The 20,733-nt window shown below is 44.9% G+C and overlaps 1 protein-coding gene across 5 annotated transcripts in view; it reads left to right on the plus strand.

Annotated features, from left to right (window-relative positions):
• PI4KA (phosphatidylinositol 4-kinase alpha) overlaps positions 1-20,733 on the plus strand; it is a 124,506-nt gene that overhangs the window by 31,768 nt on the left and 72,005 nt on the right. For all 5 annotated transcript variants that reach the window (XM_063085692.1, XM_063085693.1, XM_063085695.1 and 2 more), the window contains 13 exons: positions 114-180; positions 1,617-1,765; positions 3,462-3,527; positions 5,279-5,375; positions 6,717-6,908; positions 7,568-7,668; positions 8,355-8,484; positions 9,447-9,579; positions 10,741-10,836; positions 11,216-11,399; positions 12,030-12,133; positions 14,506-14,674; positions 17,504-17,554. In XM_063085692.1, coding sequence (XP_062941762.1) covers positions 114-180; positions 1,617-1,765; positions 3,462-3,527; positions 5,279-5,375; positions 6,717-6,908; positions 7,568-7,668; positions 8,355-8,484; positions 9,447-9,579; positions 10,741-10,836; positions 11,216-11,399; positions 12,030-12,133; positions 14,506-14,674; positions 17,504-17,554 — 1,539 coding nt within the window. The remainder of the gene's footprint in view (positions 1-113; positions 181-1,616; positions 1,766-3,461; positions 3,528-5,278; positions 5,376-6,716; positions 6,909-7,567; positions 7,669-8,354; positions 8,485-9,446; positions 9,580-10,740; positions 10,837-11,215; positions 11,400-12,029; positions 12,134-14,505; positions 14,675-17,503; positions 17,555-20,733) is intronic.

The following is a 20,733-nucleotide window of genomic DNA, read 5'->3' on the forward strand; positions in this document are numbered from 1 at the left end:
AACCAGGACTTCAAGTACAGGCATTGGGCTGGCAGAGAGAACCTTGTCTAAGACGAATCTGGCAGAGGTCTCAATGGCCTTTTCTGATCTGTAACTGTGGTTGTGTCTTTTAGGTCAGTCCTGAACGTGGCGTGCCCCCTCCCAGCTCTCCTGGAGGATCTGCCTTTCACTACTTTGAAGGTGGGCTTCACCTCTCTGCCAGGAGTATTGACGTAGTACTGGGATAGCCGGCTCAGAGTGACTTCTTGTGGTGTTAAAGATGCTGATATTAACTCTCTGTTGCTATGAATCTAGAGTGGCAAGCTTTTAGAAAGCATTTGTTTTTTGTTTTCATTTAAATTTCTTAAAATTTAATTTTCAAATATTTTATATGTAAGGTGCAGAAAATAATTTACAGACCCCCATATGCTTGCTATCAGAATTTTTGTACATCAGCTTATGAAAGCACTGGTTTTCAGGTAGAAGTGCTAATGGTGGGTACATTCAGTATGCAAATAATATTGAAGAATGTCCTACTACTACTATTACTTTATAGAGCTTTGCAAGCCACAAAGTACTTTTACATAATTTACCGATTTTGATGTTAAAATTACCTCCACCTTTACCTTGAGGAAAGTAAGACCTAGATTAAGTGATAGGAAATTGGGAAACCAGAATTCCGTGCCTCATAATGCAGTCTGTTCCAGTTTTGAACAATGTTAATTGCTAAAAGAGCATGACTCAAGATGATCTTGAGAGATGTGAGGAAAATTTTGAAAAAAAAAGTGGAAGGAGTATCTGAACTCAAATAAATGTGAGCAATTTTGCATATAGTATCTCTTGGATATGTGAGAATGTAACTTATGTTGCAATCTATGTATATGTTAGAACTAAAGGCTAATTTCATCCATTCAGAATCCCATCTCCCAAAGAAAACCACTTGTCCAAGTGTAGAATACATTTCTCCATGCTTTAAAAATTTTGGGCTGGCTGGTTAGCTCAGTTGGTTAGAGCATGGTGCTGGTGACACCAAGGTCCAGAGTTCATTCCCTATACTGGCCAGCCACCAAAAAAAAAAAAAAAAAAGTTTCTTTGCCACCTGCTTGCCCTTGGGGAATCTGAGGACAGCCATGTGTCCTGGAAGGCTTCTCTTTCCTTGGTAAAAACAGCTCTTTGTCCACCTTCCATGGTGAGGGCCCCTCCCCATGGTGGCTCCCCTCCTTCAAGTAAGTGCTCGGATTGGGGCACACCTAGGTGCAGCTGACTGCAGGAGCCCTGTACATCCCTTCAGCACATCCGACTGCCACCCACTCTGTGCCAGCGTGCTGGCCTGCACCTGCCGTGGTGAGTGGGTGAGCAATGTGCCTACCCACTGAAGCACCCCTTGTAGTAGGGCAGACAGAAGCAAGAACTGCTCCTTCTCTTGTTGCTCACACGCCTCCAGTTTCACTCAGACTCTTCGTACAGTCAGCCTCTCCTCCCTTTCCAGGCCCTCTTCCACAGCACTATAAGAATTTTTTTTTTAAGAATTATTTTTTAAAAGCACAAATCTGATCATTTACTTTTCTGCATTAGCTTGAGGGAGTGTCCTGATCATGTGTGACCATGGCTGACTTTCCTGTTTTTTCTCTCATCAGCCTCTTGCTTGCCTGATGGGACTGCCCTGGAGCCTGAGTACTACTTCTCCACCATCAGTTCCAGCTTCTCAGTTTCTCCCCTTTTCAATGGTATCACCTATAAGGAGTTCAACATTCCACTAGAGATGCTTCGGGAACTCTTAAACTTGGTAAGCAAAACATTGATAAACAGACTATGAATATAGCTAGTGGTGAAAGCCTGTATTTTTTAAAAGAAAAAGAGTACCAGTATTTCACAGTATTTAAGAGTACCAGTATTTCACAGTACAGTTTAGTAGTCACATATTTGCAAATTAAAGGAAGGAAAGAGATCGATGCTTTCTCATTTAATCCTTGCAGCAGCCATGTGCGAAAAACACCCATGCATTCCCATGTAGAGGTGAGGAAAGCAATGTGAAATACATCACAGATATGCAGGCCAAGGGCAGGGGCCAGCTCAGTCCAGGAACTCTGGCTCCAAGTCCACTGCTTTTCCATTGTACCTGACTCCCTCACAGGGGTTGCTGTATTTGGATTAATACAGACCTAACTTTTTCATATTTGGGTACCTTTGGATGACCTTCAAGGTGACACCAGAGAATACATTGGTGCCATTGTCCTAGTCCTAAAATGCTTGGATCTTTGGTCAGATCCAAAGGCCTTGAAGTTATTATGATAGAGCTGGGATGGTTGAAGACAGGTTTGAGTGGGTAGGGGTGATGACATCATCAGAGACAGGCTCTAAAGACTGGACTCTCTGTTTTGGAAATGAGAGGGAATGAGAATGATGCCTCTGAAAGCTCTCCCTGCTGTGTAGAGTATGAATAGAAATCACTCAGGGAATGGCTTTAGGCTGAAGATGCAAGAAAACATTAAAACATAGGTGCTAATTAATGATAGAGCCGTAATGAATTACTAAATACTCTAGGATGCTTCTGAATTTGCCATCAAGAGAGAAAACTTTATCTAACCTGCTTCTCAGCATTGATGTCCCAGACGGAATCGTGCTCAGGGTGGGCCATGGCCTTCGTAGATGATTCTCCCTAGTACCATGTCAGAAATCCTAATTGAAGACTGAATGTTTTACATCTTTTCTTGGGGAAATAATTTTTTCTAGTATATTTTAAGTTTTCAAGTCTAGGTTTTCTTTTATGCTGTTTTTAATTTCTTCTCCTGGTATGTTGTTTATCATTATCTATATATTTTGAAAGTGACCTTGTCAAGTACTACAGTTGTGGGGACAGGGCAGTTTTATTGACTAGTTCTGCAATTACAGAACAGTTTATTTCTATACTAATGCTTTACAGAGAACAGATGACAATAATCGCTTCTGTTAGAAATTTAAAATGTGTGTTCCCATTTGAATACCTGGGCATCTTTGGAAAAGCCAGTGCACCAGGCCCTGGGGAAGAGGGAGGAGCCATCAGCACCTGAGGACTGGCTGTGAGGGTGTCCTTGACATCTGGGAGGGGATTGTGGAAGAATGTCGCACAGCTGTGCTTCTTAACTGTGAGTGGGTGAAATGTCAGCAATGCGTGGAGTCAGAACACTTTGACATCCTGGAAATGGAAACCTAATGCCAGCAAGTTTGAGGGAGTTTTTTCCTTTTCTTTGTTTTTATGTCATTCCTATCTAGGGTAAGAAGAGAAGTCCCAAGTGATGGCAGAATTAAGAGTATTTTGTGCATATAGTTTGATTTATAGCCATAATGTATGTATTGTTGGCCTTTTATTTCCATCACATTTTTTACCACAAGTTTGTTATTGGTTTTATCTGCCAACTTGATTTATTCTTTGGTAGAAGGAGCTAGCATTCCTGTCTCTTTCACTGTGTCAGATGCTTTCTGAGGTTTTGTTTTCCTGATAGGCGAAGAAGATCGTTGAGGAGCCTGTTCTCAAATCCTTGGATGCAGTTGTAGCCAGCGTGACAGAGGTATGTCCCTTTTGAGGGCATTACCATGAGAATCAGCCCGATTTAAGCATCTGCAGGGAGAAGGAAGGAAGAGTTCATGTGGGGGCTAGAGTGAGAGGGGTTTGGCAGTGAGTTTTCAGCTTAACTTCCCTAGTCCTGCATAACAACAACACACCTGCCACTGAGTGCTTGCTCTGTGCCGCGTGCTTTTCCAGGCTCTTTTATTTACTTATTTATTATTAGATTATTTTTTGGTGGCTGGCTGATACATGGATCTGAACTCTTAACCTTGATGTTACAACACTGCACTCTTACCAACTGAGCAAACTGGCCAGCCCCTGTCAAGCTCTTTTAAATATGAGGGTACTTCAAAAAATTCCTGGAAAAATGGAATTAAAAGATAATACAGATATTTCCATGAACTTTTTGAAGATCCCTTGCACATCGCCTTACAGTGCCTCTAGCCAGCAGTCAGTGTCTCTGTTTCACAGATGGAAACTAGAGGTCAAAGGAGACTAACTAACATGCCCATGTCACGCAGTCACTGTGGGAGCTGGGAGTCCAGCCTGGGTCTGTCTGAGTCTTTTATCTTCTTTGCTTCTTTGGTGTTTCCAAAGCTGCTTCTCTGGGCTCAGAACTGCACTCTCTAGGCACACGGAAGCCTTGGCTTTTAAGTATAAAGGGTTTGTACCAAGGGAACTTTTGTCTTTAATGTATTTAGAACCAAGGTCCACAGCATTGTTTACAAAATCGTTACCTGTTGGTGCTAGGAGGTCTCAAAATCTCAGGGAACAATTGGGTCAGGCCCCTTTTGATTGTTAGGATCCAGAGAGATTGCCATTTGCCAGGCTGATTATTGTACGGGCATGTGCTGAACTCAGATTCCTTGTTTAAGCCTGGTGTTCTTTCCATCACCTGATTCTAAGTCACATAGGCCTGATACCACTGGAGCTCAGATGTGAAGTGGGGAGGGAACTACTAGAGACCTTCCTGTGCTGCAGGCCATGTCTCTTCCTGCCCTGCATGCACTGCTAGTGAGCTGTTTCAAGTGTTAGATGTATGTGTGGGGCGTGCTTTGTTCTGGGTTGGTTCTTGGCTGAGGAACACAGGTCCTATAATTCTCCAGGTTGCGGTCTGGCACTTCCTCCCTTGTCTTCAATCCTTTTGCAAATTGTTGTCCTGCCCATCATCCAGAGCTTTAGATCTCTCACTCTCTTATTGTCAACTGAATTGCAGTCTCAGAGGCCTCTTGGTTTCTGTCATCAGTGTGTGGTCATGAGTGACCAAGGGCAGACCAGGAGGACAAGGGCTGAGAGCTGGGCTGGGCAGTCAGACACCTAGAGACTTGTTGGACCTGCGCTCTACCTCTAATGAAGAGGGTCAGTCTGGGTCCTGAGGGAAAAGCTGGGGTTCTGTGGGGATCCCCTTCAGGGCTTGTCTTACTGGGGGAAGGGGAAGGCTGAGAATGTGGGACTCCAGGACCCTCCTCCCTGTTGAACCAGAGTAGTGTCTGGTATTTCTGTTTTGTAATTTGGACTTTAGTACAAACATCTATTTGAATAAATGGTTTCATGGCTCAAAAAGATACAATGCTTAAAATTCTGACCTGGAGTTACTGTAATATATTAATCATTTATCCGTAATCACTATAATAATCACCATAATATTAATCAGTATCCATAATCACTGGCAATTATTGTGTGCCAGACACATGATAGTACTTAATCGCTTGCTCCCTGAACCCCACAACAATCACCTCTGCCTTCCCGTAGGCCAGTCCCAGTGCTGATCTCTACTACACGACCTTCAGTGACCCCCTCTACCTGACCATGTTCAAGATGCTTCGTGACACCCTGTACTACATGAAGGGTGAGGACTGTGCGCACATGTGTGAGTGTGATGAGACTGGCTCCTGGGCTGCTGCCACAGGCTGGTGCTTACTTTCTGCTGGGGCCACTTAAAAAACACTATGAGCATGGTCACATGACTAAAATTTGGGGAAAAAAGCAAATAAAAAATCTGTTTGTGATCCTGCAACCCTAGTACCATGAATGGTAGCTTTTTTAGTGGGTTTCTTTCCTAAGGTGTTTTTGTGACATGTACATGTTATATTGTGCCAATCACACATACAGTTTTGCATGTCCTCTTTACACTTTTATTATTCATTTATTATTATTATTATTATTATTTTTAGTAGCTGGCTGGTACAAGGGTCCAAGCCTTTGATTGTGGTGTTATCAGCATGGTGCTCTAACCAAGTGAGCTAACTGGCCAGCCTTAGACATTTTAGAAATAAAAAAAAAAATAAGAAAATGAGACACTCATAATCTTTTAGCTCAGAGATAATATCTCAGTAGTTTAGCATGCACACACATAAATTTAGCATTTCCTTCCAGTCTCTGTTTTATACATTTAAAAAAATATTTTTCCTGCACTCTTCCCTCATGCTATTGAATGTTCTTCATAAATATAAGTTTTGATGACCACATAATATTCTGTCATGTAGATGTACTGTAATTTAGTTTATCATTATTCAAATCTGATTCCGGGAGCTCCTGGGAAGCTGACTATGTTGGAGCCCCAGCAAAGGTTTGTGTTCTCTAAGAAGGGACATCAGGGATGACCTGGCCTGACCTCTGGGAGCCCCCGAGTCCTCCCTTTCCACCTTTGCTGTATGCCACTGACTTGGTTGGCTGGTCTGACCGTGTATATCACAGTGGTTCTCCTAAAATTTCCAGGGCCCAAGGATGAGATTTTGAAAAGTCTGTGAACTCTGGGTGCTCCGAAGATCAGGGAATTCCTTCCTTTGGGCTGCATCCAGTTTTTGCCCTTATCTGATAACTGACAATTTTTTTTTAAAATATCACTGAAGTATTTCCTGTTGTCAATGGAACCAGTTCCAGTGATGATAAATCTCAATTTATGTGTTTCCTATATTGAGGTTTTAGTATATCAACTGCTTAAAAAAAAGCATGCCTCTGACTTCCCTGGGAAATGATCATTTCCTCTGATTGCCAGGTACTATGCATGTAGAGGACAGCTGTGCACAACTTCTTCCAGTGGGCGGTCTTGGAACCACAGTAGCCAGCAGCAAATGCTACCCTTCTGGGGTTTTTGTTAAAGAGGGAAAGACCATAGCCACTGACAGCTGCTGCCTGTGTTCTGGTGCTGTTTTGTTCCCAGCTGTGATGTCCACCCTCTTTCCCACAGATCTCCCGACCTCCTTTGTGAAGGAGATCCATGATTTTGTGCTGGAGCAGTTCAACACGAGCCAGGGGGAGCTCCAGAAGATCCTGCATGATGCGGACCGCATCCACAATGAGCTGAGCCCCCTCAAACTGCGCTGCCAGGCAAATGCTGCCTGCGTGGACCTTATGGTGTGGGCTGTGAAGGATGAGCAGGGTGAGCCCTAGCTGCCCGCCTGCCCTCACAGACAGCCAGACTGTGGGAGCTGTGGACACGCCTCAGAACCTTTCTTCCCACGAGTTCCCCAAAACAACTTCTATAACACTTGGCTGTTACCATAGCAGACAGTCACATTAGGAGTGGCCACCTCTGGGCGTATGCAGAGCTTAATATTAACTCCCACCACTCCGTGGATATCTGATATCCTCCTGTCCTACAGTGGAGGACCCTGGATCTGGGAGAATGGGAAGCCCAAGGCCACAGGGCCTGTGTGTTTTCTCCACTGCTTCTTGCTGGTTCTTTAGGCTTTGCATGGAGATGTGGGACCCCACTGCTGAAGTGTGAGGTATCTGTCTATGGGGAGGAGTAGAAAGGGAAGCATTCTTATGGGATGGAACACTGCGGGGACCAAGGGGCCAGCAGAGGCGAGGCAGTAGTCACACGTGGTGCAGGATGGTGTTTTTATAATATCAGAAAAGGAGCAAAGGTGAGATTTGAGTGAAGACATCTGCCTCCAAATGATTTCTCTCAGTATTAACTCTGCAAAAAGTATGTCTCTGAGGTTTAATTAAATTATGTGATTAATCAGTGAACAAGTGTTTTATAAATATTGGACTTTGCCAATCATTTGTCCCTTCCTCTGATTTTGGATTAAGGTGCAGAAAATCTTTGCATCAAGTTATCTGAGAAGCTGCAGTCTAAGACATCCAGCAAAGTCATCATTGCTCATTTGCCCTTGCTTATCTGCTGTCTGCAGGTCAGTCTCACTGATATTTGACACACTCAAACCCCATCTTCAGAACATCCCTCTTGTCATATCATTCAGGCTGTGGTTGGTACACCAGCAGCAGAGACAATACAGTGTGTGCTCTTGTCTTTAGGAACTTTAACTAGAGCCTGCTGTGGACACACCTCATCACTGAGCGTGGGCTGCCACCTACAGCAGGCCAAGAGTTTCTGCAGGTGTTATCCAGGCACAGCTCGCCTCTTGTCCTCTGTCATGAGGCTGTCTGTGTCTGCTGGGCTGTGCCCAAGACCAGCAGGTGATTGGCTGTGGGCATGCGCCATGGGACCATACAAGAGAATGTCTCTTGACAGCCACAGCGCTTAGCTGTTCTCTGCTGAGACTCTTATTTTGTTGCAAATCCCAGTGACTCCATACCTGCCATTGTTTAAAAGTCATATTTTGTACCCTCTCTCCCTTAATTGCCTTCCAAAGGAAATGAGCATACTTTAACAATATATATCCTCCTTAGGCAGAGGAGGGTCAACACCATCCCTCTTCCTTGTCTTTTTGCCTTATGGGCAGGTGGCCTCTGAGAGCTTTGACCTTGGAAGTTTTCAGTCAAGCTTGGGTGTCTGAAGGGTTGAGCATCTCCCTGCTCAGGACCTGCTCAGACGGTCCCTCCCCAGGCAATGTGACGGGTCAGTGGTGTGTTGCAGGGTTTGGGCCGCCTGTGCGAGAGGTTCCCGGTGGTGGTACACTCGGTGACGCCGTCTTTGCGAGACTTCTTGGTCATCCCATCCCCAGTGCTGGTGAAGCTCTATAAGTACCACAGTCAGTACCACACAGGTAATAGACGACTATAGTGAGGCCTTGTCTCGAGCGTCCAGTTCCCGTGTGCCCTATAAGCTGTGTTGCTGGGTGTGGGAACCCCACATAGGTTTCGTGACTGCACGTGGGCTCATTCCTCCTCCATGCCTTTCTTTCCGTCTTTTCCTACACATCCACTCACTCAGAGCAAGTCTGGTCACCTAACAATAAGTAACATTAATTAAACACCTGCTTCATGCTAGAGGCTGATGTAGTATCCACTCATCCTACCCACAGTCCTGAGAAGGTGGGTAATTTTCTCCCTTCCGATGAAGAAACCCAAACTCAGGGCAGTTGAAAGACTTTCCTCAGCTCATAGCAGGGAGGGAAAGTCCCAGGCCCTGAAAGTCCCAGGCCCTAAGGCCCCCACCCATACCTGCTCTGTGCACATTAACTAGATAACCCCAAGGACAGGGCCAGACCTCATTCGCAGTCAGAGCTGTGTTCCTGTGGGTGCTCATCAGTACTTTTGAATGATTTATTGTGAAATTGCTGGATTTACATATTTATCACTTTGTAACCTAAACATTCTTACTTTTGATTTAAACATGTTCCTTTCATCCTTTCTATTGGTCTTAGACTTGTTTCTGAAGTGTTTGGTCAGCTGTTTTTATTTTTTATTTTTATTTTATTTATTTATTTATTTATTTTTAAAGATGACCGGTAAGGGGATCTTAACTCTTGATTTGGTGTTGTCAGCACCACACTCACCCAGTAAGCTAAACCGGCCATCCCTATATAGGGATCCGAACCCATGGCCGTGGTGTTATTAGCACCACACTCTCCCAAGTGAACCACGGGCCTGCCTGGTCAGCTGTTTTTAGACTGATTGTTTTTATAAACTGAAAAGGATCAGTAAATCATCTTGGTTTTTGAATTACAGCAAAGGGAATGGAAAGTGAGAGGCTTAACCAGATACATATTTGCATTTTTACATTTAGTTGCTGGCAGTGATATAAAAATCAGTGTAACCAATGAGCATTCCGAGTCAACTGTGAATGTCATGTCAGGCAAGAAGAGCCAGCCTTCCATGTACGAGCAGCTCCGGGACATCGCCATTGACAACATCTGCAGGTAGGAGCCAGGCTAAGGGGAGGTGGGACCTGTGGAGGAAGAAAAAGTGTTTCAGATGGAAGCTTATGAAACAAGAGATATTTATAATTTTTTAAAGCTTATTTCTGATTATTCTAAACCTACACTTGATCTAAAAAGAGGGATTATTACATTATTATTACTTTTTTGTTTTTTTGCAGCTGTCTGGTATAGAGATCCAAACCCTTGACCTTGGTGTTATAACACTGCACTCTAACCAACTGAGCTAACTGGCCAGCCCCCCATTACATGATTTTTAAAAAATAAAGCTTCTTTCCTTTTTTTTCCTGATCATAAACGTAATTAAAAATGCTTAATAGAGAAAATGTGTAATGTATGGAAAATAGGAAGAGAAGAATTACTCATTAGCCCACCATCTAAAGTAACAAAACTTTGTTATGTTTTCTTTATCTTTTTTTCCTGTGCAATATTTAATAGAAATGAGAGGGGGTTTTTTTTGTTTTGTTTTGTTTTGTATGATTGAGTATCCCTTGGTTCCCAGACTCCTGCTCTGTGAACTCTTGCTTTCTCAACTAGAGAATCAGATACACTCTGATTTCCATGAATATGTCTCTCCCTCTCTGGATTCTGGCTCCTCACTGTCAGAAGCCAAGTCGAGACAGTAAGTTGGCCCTTCTCTACCTGCCTCACATTGTTCTCTGACACAGGAGCCAGACAGATGTGGAGCATGAGAGGAACATTATAAAATTTGATGTTCTTAGGGGCTTTTAAAATTTCCCCTTTTTTCTATAACATAAGCATTTCTCTTTACTGTTAAAGCCTTGATATATAATTATAATACTCAACTCTGGGCCCATTTGTCTTTTGAATCAGTTATTTTGACTTTTGTTAAGGAACAGTAGAAGTTTAAAATTGGAATTAGGTGAGTATGATATTCTAAAGGACACTGTTCTGGGCAAAATAATAAACTTATTGTTTCCAGTTAACATATGTAGCAAATGGGCAAAATCTGCAGCAGTTCTTTGAATTCGTTCTGTGTAATGACTCCCATACAGATTTCTGGGGGGAACAACTCAGAGCAGTTCTTTAAACTTTGTAGACCTGAAAAAGGAAAAATGACAGAGAGCAAACCCATCGTGTTGTTTTGATACCTGATGCCGTGTGGGTTTTCTCTCTGCTCAGGTGCCTGAAGGCTGGCTTGACAGTGGATCCGGTGATCGTGGAGGCCTTCCTGGCCAGCCTCTCCAACCGGCTCTACATCTCCCAGGAGAGCGACAAGTACGTCTCCATCCCTCAGGGACAGCCTGTTCTCAGCAGGCTGGGAAGCACCTGGTGTTGTGCATATTTATACCTCTTTCCTCGTCTCAGAGTGTAGGCATACATTGGGTTTCTCACAAGATTTAAGTTGAGGGCTACCTGGTAATGTATATCTGGGTCACTAAGTGGGAGTAGAGAATGAACTTTGTCCTCCAACTTAGTTAGCGCCTGGGGCTTTATGTTTCTTCTGGTGATTAAAGATCCTGGGCTGTCATTTTCAGATGAATGTTTCATCAAGCCTGTGATGAAATTGGGGTCTAGATTGTAGCCTCTGTGTTTTGTCTCACTACTGCATGCCAGCACACTGTCCCTAGGGCACTTCTGTTCTTCCCTCCTATAGGGACGCTCACTTGATTCCCGACCACACAATCCGAGCCTTGGGACACATCGCAGTGGCCCTGAGGGACACCCCAAAGGTCATGGAGCCAATTCTGCAGATCCTGCAGCAGAAATTCTGCCAGCCACCCTCCCCGCTTGACGTGCTCATCATTGACCAGTTGGGCTGCCTGGTTATCACTGGAAATGTAAGGAAGGCCTCTCCCGTGAGGCCTGGCTATAAAACCCACCAATCCTGTGACTATGAGGAATGTAAAAATACAGATTATGTTTACCTTGCAGGTGAGCTAAATGCTCACAACTGTGTTAACACTCAATAGTGAGAATAGTGTAATTGTTCTTGTGAGTGCTGGGAAAAAAGGGGTTTAAACTAATTTCTTGTCAATGTAAATGACATAAAATAGGATTTGAATTGAAGCTACTTCCCTTTTAGCTTTTAATTTGAGGTTTGCTTAAGCTTTAGAAATGGATGCCTTTGGGCCGAGCCCGTGGCGCACTCAGGAGAGTGCGGCGCTAGGAGCGCAGCGATGCTCCCGCCGCGGGTTCGGTTCCTATATAGGAATGGCAGTTGCATTCACTGGCTGAGTACCGGTCATGAAACAGACAAAAAAAAAAAAAAAAGAAAAAGAAATGGATGCCTTTGATGGTCTTTTGGGCCAATAGGGTCCATGATTCCAAAACTTTCCCTCTGGGAAAAAGAACTTTTCCTCTGGAGCTTTGTGTTTCTGCTGGTGGCTAAAGATCCACCATATTTTGAGGAAGGGTTTCAAGCATGAAAGAGTCATGGCATAGTGACTGTGCCCTTTACTCTCTTTCAGCAATATATCTATCAGGAAGTGTGGAATCTCTTCCAGCAGATCAGCGTGAAGGCCAGCTCTGTTGTGTACTCAGCCACCAAAGATTACAAGGACCATGGCTACAGGTAACTGGACCATCATTGTCATGACAGTATTTAACTCCCTTTGGAAATGTGAGGTTTGGTAATTTGTCTCTTAAATAAACCCTTCTTACAAAAGCAGTATATGCTACAAATCAATGCACATGCAACGGGGGGAAATGAAAACACATATGGCTGCCACCTGGAGCTGACTACTGGGCATCTCAGTGCACATGATCCAGCCCCTCTCCCCTTTTCTGAAGGGACCCAAGCTGCACACCAGGGTGACCTGCTTTTTTTTTTTTTTTTTTAAAGATGACCGGTAAGGGAATCTTAACCCTTGACTTGGTGTTGTCAGCACCACGCTCTCCCAAGTGAGCCACGGGCCGGCCCAACCTGCTTTTTTATGGTGCATCACATCAACTCTGCAATAAACATTCCTCTGCACATTGCCTCTATTGGCTGCATATTGTCTCATTGTATAGCAGTACCGAGATCAATCTTACCAGTCCCTAGCTTGGATGTTAGTTAGTTTTCCGGTTTTCCTGCTAGTGAGTACTACAGTGAGCACCGTAATAGCTACATATCTACATATCTGTAAGCATCTTTGATCCTTTCCTTAGGTTAGATTTAGAAAAGTGGGATTTGGAGGGTCCAAGGGAATAGGTATTTTTATTTTATATCCTTAAACATTTGCTATTTGTGTAAAGTCTAGCCAGTTTTCCCTGACAGACTGAGAGATGCTTCCTGTCTATTCCTTGCCCTTACCTGGAAATGCCTTGAGGACAGAGACATGTTTATCCATGTTTGGAGGATCTCACAAGAGTTTGTCAGATCAGTGGAAGAGAGAGACACGGGGGAAGTGAAGGTAGACGAGGACAGGAGGTAGGGGAGGGAAGAAAGGGGCCCCTTTATTGGTGTTATTATTCTTGGTCACTGGGCTCCTCCCTTCTGACCGTTAAGTCCAGGCCTTGGAGATTTGCTCCAAGTCAGTTTAGTGGGTAGGAGTGTGGCTGGGGAGATACACTGTGTGGCTGCATGACCTCAAAATGCTGAACCTCTCCGTGCCTCAGTTTCCTCACCTGTCAAATGAGCATCTGTCTCCAGTTGTGTGGGTAAATGAGATTGTGTAGGTGAAAGCTCTCTATCAGTGTGAGCTCTGGGCATCATTATTACTTCATTGCCTTCTTGCTGCCGCTGTCATGAGCCCAGGCTGCTAGAACAGCCTGAGGCCTGGATTGGGGACTGTGCCAGGCTCACCTCTCCTTCCTTCCATCTGTCCTGGCCTCTGCAATGGAATTGACACACAGACCAAAACACCTCTTGCTCCACTTTGCTCCACTGCTCCTAAACTGCCTGCTGCACCTCTTTGACCCTGGGCTCCTCTCCTTCCCTGTCTGTACTCCTACCGGTTTCCTTCTGACCCTCATGTCTGTCTTTCTGTAAGGAGGCCATTACTTCATCTCTTGACACCTGCTGTTGCAGTACCTATTGTTCCATCCTACCAGTTCTTCTGCTTCTGGCTCAAATTACTGCCACCAAAAATGATTTGTCGTTTTCCTCACCAGTGGAAGCATTTATTGTCCTTTGTTGGACTTGACCTACCAGGTATTTGCCTAACTGTGAAGAGAGTGCCTTTTGTCATGGCTACAATTTGCTCCATGATTTCTCGAGGCCTGACAGTGTGCTCAGTGCTTCACATGGTGTTTAGCTCCTGCAACCCTATGAAGAGAAAATTATTATTCTGGTTTTACTTAGGAAGAAACCAAGACTCACCCATGTCATGCAGCATGGAAGTGGCAGATCCTGGCTGCCTCCAGGGCCACAGAAGCCTGGCCAGCTTCTCTGGTTCATAGCGTCTGGCTGAGGGTCAATGTCAACTTCACATCTGGAGTTTACATAGAGCCAACCACCATCCTGAAGCAGTTTGTCCCAGTATCCTTGAGCATTTCCTGAGTGTTTGATGTGAGCTAATGCTAACATCAGCTTCAGGGTGGAAGGAATGTTGGAGGGAAGCTGATCATCAGGCAGAAGTTTTATTATGTGTGGTAAACGATGAATTTGGGCTGTCTGATTTGAGGGGAAAAGCAGGGCCTGACGAGAAATGCCTGGCTGTGAGTACTTACATTTTCAGCCATTCAGAATGAAGTGTCCTGACACCTTCACAGTTCCCAGTGTGCAGCAAACAGTCTCCTGCACTTCAGGAGAGAGAACCACATCATTTCTGCAGCAGTTGACTTTCTTTTGGGGTGTTTTTCACAAAATAACATGTTCATGACCTCTTGAGAGTTCTTTTGTTCACAGACCCTGAGAAGAGTGTGGTGAGGGAAGCTGGGCCCGGCCCATGTCACCTTGCCTCACCCCCGGACAAGGTCAAGGGCCTGGTGGTGGCAGTTATTTCACTCCTTCCCCCTCAGGCACTGCTCCCTCGCAGTGATTAATGCCCTGGCCAACATCGCGGCCAACATCCAAGACGACCACCTTGTGGACGAGCTGCTCATGAACCTGCTGGAGTTGTTTGTGCAGCTGGGGCTGGAGGGGAAGCGAGCCAGCGAGAGGGCCAGTGAGAAGGGGCCTGCCCTGAAGGTAGGAAGGAGGATGGCTACGCAGTTGTCCCTGCTGGCCAGGGCTGAATCTGGAGACACCATCTTGGTTAAAATATGGCACTTTCTTTAAGTGATATATATGTGTCTGGTAGAATACAAGAAAGAAGGGGATCGGTTTCTTTCTCAGGGAAGCTGGCAGGGGTCAAATGAGAGGGCGGCTTCCTCACCAGATTGCATCTGGCTCATGGCAACTGCCTCCCCCAGCCCAGGAGGATAACATGACAGCAGCCTAGTGTGGGTTTCCTCCCAGACCTCCTCTCCGTTCTCTCGTCCATCATGAAGCCAGAGGGTGGTGGCTGGGCCTAAGAGGACGTAAAGGGCATGGCATCATCAGAACACAGTGATAAGATGAGAAGGGCCAGATTTGACCTAATCTTAAGCCATCCAAGGGAGATCTGTCCATGGGAACAGACAAAATGTCATATCTTGAGTTCCCAGATAGACAGGGCAGGGGGTAGGGGGGTGCTTTGAGGCAGGTGAGGCCTCTTACCCCACCATTTCCCCTTCGATGAGTCACGTAGTACAGTCCTTCTGCCAAATCTCTGCTTTCGTTTTCCTTTGTTGTTTCCTCTCCCTCCCCTTCCCCAGACAGTTATTGTTCCTCTACTATGTACCAGGTTCTGTGCTAAGTCAGAGGACAGCCCACTTTTTCAGTAAAGGCCATACTGTAGATATTTTAGGCTCTGCAGGCCATATAGTCTCTGCTGCGGCTACTCACCTCTGCTGTGGTGGCGTAAGAGTGGCGTGGGCAATATGGAAACCAACAGTTGTGGCTGTGCTCCCGTAAAACCTTATTCACAGAAACGGGTAGTGGTTGGGCCCGTGGGCCACAGTTTTTCAGCCTTTGTCCTAGGTGAGTGAACGAGACAGACAAGGTCCCTATGCCTGTGGAGCTTAGTGGGAGGGAAAAAAAACAGGACACTGTGATGAGGGATACTTTAGATTGGGCTGGTCAAGAAGCACTTTCTTGGGCTGGCCAGCTAACTCAGTTGTTTAGAGCATGGTGTTATAACACCAAGGTCAAAGGTTCTGATCCCTGTACCGGCAGCTGCCAAAAAAAAAAAAAAAGAGAGAGAGAAGGTATCTCTGAGGAGGTGACATCTGAGTTGACAAATAATAGGAAGGAGCCTTCTGTGTGAAGTCTTGGCCAGGAGGGAGTAGTTCATGCAAAGAGGGATCCTAAGGCGCTTGGCCCTAATTTAGTTTTGCTCTGTTGGGCCGTCCAACAGAGATCTGGGTTACTAATTTCTCAAGCCTCCCAGGGTGGTGCACAGCTAGGACCATCCTGATGCCCAAGAGAGAAGGCTTAACTATGTGCTTTCAGAATTTCAACTAATCAGTGTGCTGTAGTTTAGCCACTTTTGTGCATCCAGCCACTACCTTTTATTTAGTTATTGTTAACCCCCAAATTTTCCCTAACTTGGAATGAATGTATGTTTTTCCAGAGGGGCCTTAGGATCGGGATGAGAGGGGAGCGCTGAGGATGGAGGGGGGCTGCAGCCTGTCTGAAGGGTGTTCCAGGAGCCTTCTCTCCCCTGGGAATTGATTCTCAGTGCCCCAAAGGGTGCTGCTCCCTTCTGCCTGCTGTTACCATGCCTTTAGAAAGCCTCAGGACTCTGGGGATTTCATGCTTTGTTCACAGGATAGGGGTTATGCCATGGAAAGCAACATAGGGATCCCTTTTTCTATCCACCGGGTATGAAGCTGTGTTCCATTCTTTGCAGAGTAGTTCCTGTTTGCCAGCCAAGCAGTGAATAAACAAGTGTTTACTGAGCAGCTGCTGCACTTTCCCCAATATATAGGACCTTCCAGAATAAGGGGACCTGGAGGAGCCGGGGATGGGGGGAGGGTGGCAAACATACCACCCTGTCAAGGACAGGGAGCTGTGATTATAAATTAAACTAAGGCAGGTGAGTTGTTCCCTGTATTGTGCAGCCCTGAGGCCATTGATTTCCCAGAATGGAGCAGGCTGGGCCACCGTTTGTTGGCTCCAGCCTAGGGGAAACAGCTTGGCATTCTGTCCCCACTGGTTCTGAGCAGCTGTGTGGCCTTGGCCTCTGTGAATCTTCTCACTAGAAGTTAATGTGTGTGAAGCACTTAGAACAGTGCCTAGCCACCATGGGTGCTCAGTGCCACAACTGCTGTCCTTGTTGTAAATATAGAATATAAATCAACATGCTTCCAGAACTTTGACTAATCAGCATGTGCCGTAGTTTCGCTACTTTTGTGTGTCTAGCCAGGGAACCTACCTTTTATTTAGCTATTGTTAACCCCCAAATTTTCCCTAATTTGGAATGAATATGTTTGTTGTTTTATACAGAAACTATAAATAATAAAGGAAAAAGTACCCATAATCCCTGTACTCAGATATAATCATTGTTAGCTTTTTGACAGATTTTCTTCTAGATTTTTTATGCATATGTATTTATTTTACCTAATTGGGATTGAATCGTACCATACTCCTAAATCCTGATTTTTTTTCATTTAACATTTGCTGTGGGTGCTTTCTGAGGTGACTAAATGTTTTTCAGAAAGTTCTTTTTAATAGCTGTGTCATATTTATGCAGAAGTGCCGTAATTTATGTAACATTTGTATAATCTTGATTTATGTTGGACATTTAAGTTGTTTCCATTTTTTTGCTATTAAATTATGCTAGATGAGTATCTTTATATCTGCGTGTGTGTGTGAATCTTTTCATTTACTTTAGATTAAGGAATTCCAGTTTTATATAATGCTATGTCATCTTTTTTTTTTTTCTTACAAAAGGAACACATGCTTGTCAATGACATCAATTCCGTTCTTTTCTAGGCTTCTAGCAGTGCAGGGAACTTGGGAGTACTCATTCCTGTAATAGCTGTGGTGAGTATTCGTAATTGAATGGTTTAAAATTCCAGATACTGTTCTCATGTTTTGAGTGTCACCTTGTGATGCACAGCAAATTCCTCAGAAACATGGTTTGGAGGCTACCGGTGCTTCTGTAGATGTGGCTGTGTCAGCCTCCACCTGCTCTTCTGCAGGTAGGTGTGTGCCGGATGTGACCTCACTGCTTCACTCCCTTTCTCCGTGCGCTGCCCAAGCCTCCTCAGCCAGCTGGCCAGGGAACTCGCTCTGGTTCCCTTCTTGCATGGCTCCCTGGTCCTTGGTCTGACTTGGCTGTCGTCTTCCATGTCCCACCCTGCCCTGGTGCCTCTGACTAATGCTGAGCCGGCATCCCTTCCCTAGCCTCTTCTTTTGAGGCCTCTTGTTGGTGCTCAGCCCTTGGAGCTGCAGCCCTCAGTCTCCTTTGGGGGGCGCTGTTGGCACAGGGCACACACCCTGCCTCCTGCTGCAGAGCCAGTTTTCATCTTGTCCTATCTCAGCCTGTGTCCACTTCTTCCCAAATGACCTTTGTGGAAGTAGGTTTTCCCTTTCTTAGTCATTCCCAGCTGCCAGTCCTAAGCCCAGGGCCCTCATGTTCTAGTACTTGTTTCTATCTCCTATTCTCTACCCTTCCCTTACCCCACCTTCTAGTACATCCTTTGAGTCTGCCTTCCAGTGCCTTCCCACCTCACCCCTCCCAGTGGTTCGAGTCTTGAGCACTTACAGGTGTCTTCACATTGCTCCAGAGGGGTCAAACTGACAGCAGAGCTGCTGGGGAACCTAGGGGCATGGAGTTCAGGCAAGCAGGTGGAGTCAAGGGCACAGAGAAGTTGAACTCACTAATGCAGTTCCTGTGCTCACACCAGTCTGGGTGTTCATCATCATTCTGAACCTGGAGACTTTTAGAGGATCCAATTTTAGATGGCCGAGGGGGATGAAAAATAGTAACTGACTGGTTTACTGTTTTTTATCTTTAATAGTAAAATGTTATGTATTACATTTTGTGGAATATTCCACTTCCAGGTTGTCTTCCTTCTGCCTGTACACTATCCTTTTCTCTCCTGTCCCTCCCCTAGTAAGTGGCTGATTCAGGAGGGGGAGTGGGGTCTGCATTAGGACAGGTCATCTTCCTGAGTATGCTTGAGTGGACAAAGGGCTGGGTCTGCAGCATGATGAACCTTAGCTGCCTACCTTGTGGCTTTGCACACTCCCCTGAGGACCATGCTACCTTCATACCTGCGATCAGCTGTTCTCCCACAGCCCTTTGGGAATTTGAGGATTGCCAGGACTCATTCTACCACGCGGTATTTTTTAATTGACACCCTCATTGGTTAATTTTTTAAAACATTAGTTTTTCTACCTTATAGGTAATGTTGACTAGTGTACAATTGTGTTTTAGAAGTGCCTTTTGTTTGGCCTAGAGGGAAAGGTAAGAGGGATGCATAGTCTGAGGCACTAGCACTCTCGGCCTGTTGGAGGGGAGACAGGCCCTGCGGCAGACTCCATAGAAGGGCAGGATTTAGGCAGATAGGGAGGATGCTTGGGATGACCCTCAATTCAGTGAATTCTGGGATCTGTGGACACCCAGAATTCTATGACCTGTATTCCTGTGAGCTTTCAAACATGTTCGGTGATTGTCATTTAAAATCTAATAAATGCATTGAAGAAATCTATTTGGGGTACTTTATACTTCCGGGGAGCAATGACCGGTGAAGTTGGTTGGGAGCACACAGGTTTTAGGGTCACAGGGGCCAAGATTGGATTCCTGGTGCTGCGTATAGGACCCTGCGAGAGAATCTGAGCTTCTCCATGCTGTGGGGGTGGAGGGATGTGGGGGGTGTCAGTGTAGGCATAACTGTTATCAGTGATAGCTTAGGACATACTCACTTAAATGCTCCCCTACCAGCCTTTTACATGAATAGAATGAGTATTGTATTTTTAACAAAAGTTAATGGTTATATTATGGGGAAGGAAACAAATATTTGCTTTTATTACTCAACAGAGAACACAGAGATCATGGGTTCTTGCATTTACTTTGTGGTTAGCCCTTGGACCTTCTGGGAGAAACTAATTCCCAAAGGGTTTTTTCTTTTCTTTGCACTTTTTCTTTTTTAAGAGAAAGATATACTCTATTTTGGACTTTTGATGACACAATGTCTTGAATTTCTTTGTTGAGTGGAAATACCAGTGGATTTGGGGCAGGAAGCCCAGGTTTTGGTCCTAATACAGCAGTTCACTTCTCAGTGACCTTGGGAACCTGGGGTGGGGGGATTGCTGGGAGGCTGGCCCGTGTGATCTCTGAGGATCCTTCCTGCTTAGGTTTGGTGTTCTTTGTCCTGCAACTTTGTGAATATTTCTCCAGAAATTGATCAAATTGCTTCTATTGGTATCTAGCCCATTAGTTAAGCATTTTGAAAGTTACCTAATGCTTAGAGCCCTCGTCACTCCACTGTCATAAAGTAGTGATTTAATAAGATGTGCCTCCCACTTGAAAAACATTCCTGCGCTTCACTGAGAACTGGTTTACCTATGTCACTTGTAGCTTTTGTGGCCTTGGACAGGTTACTCATTCTCTCAGTACCTGTAAAATGAGGTTTGTGGGTTAACACTTTTTAAAATTTTTTAAATTTTTATTTTGTTAGTTTGTGGGTTAACATTTTTTTAGGTCATGGACCCTTTTGAAAGCTGTGCACTCCATTTCCGTGGGAATGCATATATTCTCAAGGATTTGCATTTAATCTTCAGAAGTTAAATGGGAGAAACCCCTCCAGGGCCCCCCCAGTTAGGAACCCCTGGGCTTGATACTCTCTCAGATTAAGAGATTAACAAGAAACCCTTACCTAGCTATTGCTAAACACCAAGCACTGATCTAAACACTTTCCAGACATTAAGTCATTTAACGTTCAAAACAACCCTGCAAGGTAGGTGCTGATATTATCCTCACTTTACAGATGAGGACACTGATGCACAGAATTTGCCTCAAAGTCCCACAGCTTCTAGATATCGGAGCCAGGATTCAAACCAAGGCATCCTGGCTCAGAGTCTGTGCTCTGAATTAACACTCTACTGCCTTGAGAAATTGGTGGGCTAGTTTTTGTGAAAGGGAACCTGAGGGACTCTGGATGGATATACATGAATGAAAAGTGTGGAGACTGCAGGGCTTCTGGCCTGTGCAGGAG

The sequence above is a fragment of the Cynocephalus volans genome, chromosome 2 (genome assembly GCF_027409185.1).
Source record: "Cynocephalus volans isolate mCynVol1 chromosome 2, mCynVol1.pri, whole genome shotgun sequence".
Lineage (NCBI taxonomy): Eukaryota > Metazoa > Chordata > Mammalia > Dermoptera > Cynocephalidae > Cynocephalus > Cynocephalus volans.